The sequence below is a fragment of the Chiloscyllium plagiosum genome, chromosome 11 (genome assembly GCF_004010195.1).
Source record: "Chiloscyllium plagiosum isolate BGI_BamShark_2017 chromosome 11, ASM401019v2, whole genome shotgun sequence".
Lineage (NCBI taxonomy): Eukaryota > Metazoa > Chordata > Chondrichthyes > Orectolobiformes > Hemiscylliidae > Chiloscyllium > Chiloscyllium plagiosum.
Window position 1 is genome coordinate 9748999 of NC_057720.1, and position 6702 is coordinate 9755700.

The 6702-nt window shown below is 45.1% G+C and overlaps 1 protein-coding gene across 2 annotated transcripts in view; it reads left to right on the forward strand.

The window, feature by feature from the left end:
- adgrl4 (adhesion G protein-coupled receptor L4) overlaps positions 1 to 6702 on the forward strand; it is a 154562-nt gene that overhangs the window by 17772 nt on the left and 130088 nt on the right. For both annotated transcript variants that reach the window (XM_043698670.1, XM_043698671.1), the window contains exon 2: positions 2180 to 2356. In XM_043698670.1, the coding sequence (XP_043554605.1) occupies positions 2180 to 2356 (177 nt within the window). The remainder of the gene's footprint in view (positions 1 to 2179; positions 2357 to 6702) is intronic.

Consider the following 6702-nt stretch of genomic DNA (forward strand, 5'->3'; position numbering starts at 1 on the left):
GAGGGAGTCACAGAGGGAGTGGTCTTTCTGGAATGCTGATAGGGGAGGGGAGGGAAATATATCCTTGGTGGTGGGGTCTGTTTGGAGGTGGCGGAAATGACGAAGGATGATACGATGTATCTGGAGGTTGGTGAGGTGGTAGGTGAGGACCAGTGGGGTTCTGTCCTGGTGGCAGTTGGAGGGATGAGGTTCAAGGGCGGAGGAGCGGGAAGTGGAGGAGATGCGATGGAGAGCATCGTCAACCACATCTGAGGGGAAATTGCAGTCTTTGAAGAAGGAGGCCATCTGAGTTGTTCGGTGTTGGAACTGGTCCTCCTGGGAGCAGATGCGGCGGAGGCGAAGAAATTGGGAATATGAGATGGCATTTTTACAGGGGGCAGGATGGGAGGAGGTGTAGTCCAGGTAGCTGTGGGAGTCGGTCGGTTTATAGTAAATGCCTGTGTTGAGTCGGTCGCCCGAGATAGAAATGGAGAGGTTTAGGAAAGGGAGGGAGGAGGACTGATTCTCCTGTTCCTTGGATGCATTCCTCCCATAGTCCAAAGATGTGCAGGTTGGAGTGGATTGGTCATGCTAAATTGCCCCAGAGTATACAGGGATGTGCAGGTTAGGTGGGCTCAGTGGTTAGCACAGCGCCAGGGACCCGGGTTTGATTCCCACCTCGGGCGACTGTCTATGTGGATTTTGCACATTCTCCCCGTATCTGCGTGGGATTCCTCCGGGTGCTCTGGTTTCCTCCCACAGTTCAAAAATGTGCAGGTTAGGGTCAATTGGCTGTGCTAAATTGCCCATAGTGTTAAGTGCATGGGTCAGGGGTAAATCTAGGGGAGTGGATTTCTATTTGAAGGGTCAGTGTGGATTTGTTGGGCCAAATGGCCTGTTTCCACACTGGATGGAATCTAATAAATAACTAAATAATGTGGGATTACAGGGATAGTGTAAAGGACTGGATCTGGTGGGATGGTCTTTGGAGGGTTGATGGGACATAAGGTTTGCTTCCACACTATAGGGAATTCTATGAAATATGTTTTTGTCCCTGCCTGCAAAGTGACCTAGCAGAAGGATGCAAGTCCTGGTTATCACTGAGCTTCGGAGGAAGTGTTGAAGGCTTCAAAATGGTTTCTGAGTGACCCGAGAGCAGGAGGGACAATACAGTGAGACTGCTAGTTCACCACTACCCACTTACATAGACCATGGATCGAGGAGGATTCACCCATGGATCATGAAGTGACATTGTGCAGAGATTGCAGTTGTATGGTAACGGAGCAGGCCATCAGTGAATTGCTCAGATTTACATGTCAGGAATTTGCGGCACTTTCCTGTCAGAGGATAGTGAATCCGTTGAATTCTGAAGCACAGAGAGCTGTCAAGGCTGGAATCAAGGGTTCTGTGGAAGAAGCAGGAAACTGGAGTTAAACATTATCAGATCAACCATGATCTCATCGAATGGTGGAGCAGACTCAATGGGCTGAATGGTCTGCTCCTACTTATATGTCAGATGGAGTTATGGCCTATTTTCTCATTGAAAGAGAAGAGAGTTGTAAGTCACGTATGATTTCGTGGTTTGGAGCTTTAATCAGTTGCAAATGAAACAAATCCACCGAGGCCAATATCCCATCATCAGATTATTTAAACATGGAGAGTTCTTGACACTGATCCAGCTCCCTCAGAGTCAGCTCTCAGAGTGAACAGAACCTCTGACCCTCCTCGTTATATTGGTTAGCCAGGGCTCCCTTACTGGACCAGGTTAGCAGCCCCAATCAGGGAGCTCATATTCTATGAGATCCACCTAGTTTACCTCATTACATTCACTCCAGCAAATATATAGAAATAAGGTCATCACTGCTCAGTGGCAGGTGTCTGAAGTCACTACTTAAGATTTAAGCGGAAAAAAATTTCTCAACAGCGAGAATTGAAGACTTCATTCTTGTCCTATTTTCCTCCTATAGAACACTTACTCATTGCAGGGATAGTAACATTCCATCCATTGTACACACTGAATGGCCTCATATTAAGCTACGTTATCCTGACTGGCACACAGAATTCTAATGTATCTTTGAATTAGATGTAAAAGTGATTCAAGACACGATGGAATGCTTCAATCACCACACTACAGCCATTTGAATTGGAATCCTTGATGTTCCATTGAGTGTCCTTCATCCTTGTTGTTTTTTTCCCACAGTGTGGCTGTCCAGTCTGCTGGATCTGTGCTCTCTGTCACCAAGCTCCCACCATGACAGTGACAAGAACTGCAATGGTAATGTGTGCAACAAGAATGCTACCTGCACAGTGGTGGGCGGGAAACTCGGATGCTACTGTAATGCAGGCTTCACAGGAGACGGAGTGCGTCACTGCGAAGGTAGGAAAATGGGCGCTAATAAATGCAATTTTACACAGGTGCAATGCCCATGAATAACAGGGCTGGAGAGTAGCTTTTAGAACTCAGTCTTGTCATTATATTTAGATTGTATTAGATCCCATTGTTTCTGCTTATCAACAATATGAATATTGACAGCCCAGAGGGTGTTTAATGAAATAAGGTTACTCAATTGAAGCCTCACCTGACTGAAAAAAAAGGTTGAGGGGTCCAGGGAATACAGAAATGCCTGCTGCAGTTCTCCATTGCCTTCCTCTTGGCTGTCTCCCTTTCTCTCCCTTTCATCCTCCAAAAGCTCTGTATTCCCAGAGCGCTGACCTCTTGTTTCCCAACTGCATCTTTATTGGCATCACAGCAGTTAGGAATTCACTTCCTAAACTGTTCCTGCTGCCCCCTTTGCTCACAGCCTTTAGGATATCGGATCACAAGAACATAAGAACAGGAGGAGGCCATTCAGCCCCTCAAGCTTGTTCCATCTCTTTGCTATCTCTTTAATAAACCTATGCCTGTGGTCAGACCTTCAATCTTCTTTCCTAATGTCTCTGGTATGCTGATAATGCTCCTGCAAAGTGCCTTTAAACTATGTTAAAGTGTTCGAGACATGTAGGTTGCTGTTGTTGTTCATTGAAAAAGACGAGTACCAGTCAAAATCCATAAGCTAGATGCTGCAATGGTTTCACAAAACCAAATGGCAATGGTTTTAAATTACCTGCAATTTGCAGTACAGGAACAGGATACATCAGGTGTTTATGTATCTGAAATGCCTCTTGACACTCTCATTCACTTTAACTAATCCCAGTAATCTGTCATAAAAACAGAAGGTGCTGGGGAAACTCAGCAAGTTTGGCAGGACCTGTGGAAATAGAAACAGACTCAGAGTTTCTAATGCAATATGACTCTTTTTCAGAATACCTACATAGAGTCATAGAGATGTACAGCATGGAAACAGACCCTCCGGTCCAACACATCCATGCTGACCAGATATCCCAACCCAATCTAGTCCCACCTGCCAGCACCCGGCCTATATCCCTCCAAACCCTTCCGATTCATATACCCATCCAAATGCTTCTTAAATGTTGCAATTGTACCAGCCTCCACCACTTCCTCTGGCAGCTAATTCCATACCGTATCACCCTCTGTGTGAAAACGTTGTCCCTTAGGTCTCTTTTATATCTTTCCCCTCTCATCCTAAACCTATGTCCTCTAGTTCTGGTCTCCCCAACCCCAGGGAAAAGACTTTGCTTATTTACCCTATCCATGTCTCTCATAATTTTGTAAACCTCTATAAGGTCACCCCTCAGCCTCCAACGCTCCAGGGAAAATAACCCCAGCCTGTTCAGCCTCTCCCTATAGCTCAAATCCTCCAACCCTGACAACATCCTTGTAAATCTTTTCTGAACCCGTTCAAGTTTCACAACATCTTTTACCATTAAGTTTATAAGCCCTGCTAAGATTTGCTTTCCCAAAATGCAGCACCTCACATTTATCTGAATTAAACTCCATCTGCCACTTCTCAGCCCATTGGCCCACATATTTTTCATTCCTTTTCCTTCGTTTATTGAACTCCCTTTTATCCACATTTCACCTATTCCTTGTAATGGTATTCTGATCAATCTCTAAGAAAAGAGATCAATTCTTTATTGGATTTGAGGATGGCTGCTCAAGAGACAACAACATCCTGGTAATATTACTGTGCTAATACACCAAAGATCCAGGCTAATATTCTGGGGACATGAATTTAAACTTCACCTCACTCCAGCAGCCAATGGTATTAAAAATTCTGGAGTGTAATGCTGGATTAAGAAATGGGTGATCATAGCAGTAATCATTTGATTGTTATAAAGGGAAAGCTTTGGGTTCAGTAATGCCCTTTAGGAAAGAAAATTTCTCTCCTTGAAGGGAGTTGAAGGACGTTGGTGATGTGGAGAGACTGGGAGAGCTGTGTTGGGTCTCTTCTTCAGAGAAGTTTGCAACAGTTATGGTAGGGGTGTTCAAATCATGACTGACTTTGCTGCAGTAAGTAAGGCAAAGGTGCAGGAGCTGGACAGACTCGATGCAGAGACAGTGTTTTCCCTGAGTGGGGAGTCCAGAACCAGAAGTCTCAGGATGTGGCTCAGGTCTGAGATGAGGAAAAGTTCCCTCACTCAAAGGATGGTGAATCTGTTAAAACTTTCTCTCGCACAGAAGGTTGTGGAGGCCAAATCGTTGAACGAGATAAATACATTTTAAGACTTTTATTCGATTAGATTCATTACAGTGTGGAAACAGGCTCCTCGGCCCAACCAGTCCACACCGACCCTCCGAAGCGCAACCCACCCATACCTATTCCCCTACATTCACCTCTGACTAATGCACCAAACACTATGAGCAATTTAGTATGGCCAATTCACCTAACCTGCACATCTTTGGACTGTGGGAGGAAACCAGAGTACCCGGAGGAAACCCACGCAGACACGGGGAGAATGTGCAAACTCCACACAGACAGTTGCCCAAGGCTGGAATTGAACTCGGGTCCCTGGAGCTGTGAGGCAGCAATGCTAACCACTGAGCCACCGTGCCGCCCCACGCCCTTACAGAATTGTAGAATAGAGAGACTTCAGGGTTCAGGCACATAATTCTTTGAAGTTTGTATCACATAGAGATAGGATTAAGCATGCTTTCCTTTGTTGCTCATACCTTTGAACATAGGAGATGAGGCGTTTTGTTGAGGTTATACACTACGTTGGTGAGGCCTCTTCTGGTGTACTGTGTCCAGTTCTGGTCTCCCTATTATTGGAAGGATAAGATTGACCTGGAGAGGGTTCAGAAGAGAGTTACCAAGAGGTTACCGGGAATGGAACGTTTAAGTTATAAGGAGAGGCTGGGTACGCTGGGACTTTTATCACTGGAGTGTGGGAGGTTGAGGGTTGACCTTATAGAGGTTTTGAAAAATTATGAGGGGTATAGATAAGGTAAATGGTAGCTGTCTTTTCCCTAGGGTGGGGATTTCAAGACAAAGAGACATATTTTTAAGGTGAGAGGAGGAAGGTTCAAACACGAACGAGGGACAATATCTTTACGCAGAAAGTGGGTCATGTATACAAAGAACAAAGAACAAAGAAAATTTACAGCCCAGGAACAGGCCCTTCGGCCCTCCAAGCCTGAGCCAATCTAAATGTACTGTCCAAACCTGTCGGCCAATTCCTAAACATCTGTATCCCTCTACTCCCCACCTACTCATGCATCTGTCCAGACGCATCTTAAATGAATCTACCATGCCTGCTTCTACTGCCTCTGCTAGTAACGGGTGGAGTACTTACCATGTGTATCCCCCTTAAACTTGCCACCTCTCACCTTGAAAGCATGACCTCTCGTTATTGAATCACTCACCCTGGGAAAAAGCTTGTCTCTATCCACCCTGTCTATACCCTTCATGATTTTGTAAACCTCAATCAGGTCCCCCCTCAATCTCCTTTTCCTAATGAAAATAAACCTAACCTACTCAACCTGTCTTCATAGCTAGCACCTTCTATACCAGGCAACATCCTTCTAAACCTTCTCTGCACCCTCTCCAAAGTGTCCACATCCTTTTGGTAATGTAGTGACCAGACCTGTACACAGTATTTTAAATGCAGCCGAAACAACGTCTTGTACAATTTTAATATGACTTGCCAGCTCTTATACTCAATACCCCTCCAATGAAGGCAAGCATACTATATGCCTTCTTGACCACTCTCTCCACCGGTGCAGCAACCTTCAGGGTGCAATGGACCTGCACCCCCAGATCTCTCTGTCCATCAACTTTTCCCAAGGCTCTTCCATTCATTGTATAATTCATTCTAGAATTAGACTTGCCTAAATGCATCATCTCACATTTGTCTGGATTGAAAGTCATCCGCCAGTTTTCTGCCCAACTCTCCAGTCTATCTATGTCTTCCTGTATTCTCTGACAGTCCCTTATGCTTTCTGCTACTCCACAAATCTTTATGTCATCTGCAAACTTGCTGATCATACCAACAGTGCCTTCTTCTAGATCATTTATGTGTATTACATACAACAGTGGCCCCAATACTGACCCCTATGGAACACCACTGGTCACCTTTCTCCATTTTGAGAAACTCACTTCAACTACTACTCTCTGTCTCAAAAAGACGGGGTACTGGGCTAATGGTCAGATACTTGGTAGTGTGGATGAGCAGAGGGATCTTGGTGTCCATGTACACAGATCTTTGAAAGTTGCCACCCAGGTAAATAGTGCAGTGAAGAAGGCATATGGCGTACTGGCATTTATTGGTAGAGGAATTGAGTTCCAGAGTACTGAGGTCATGTTGCAGTTGCATAAGACTCTG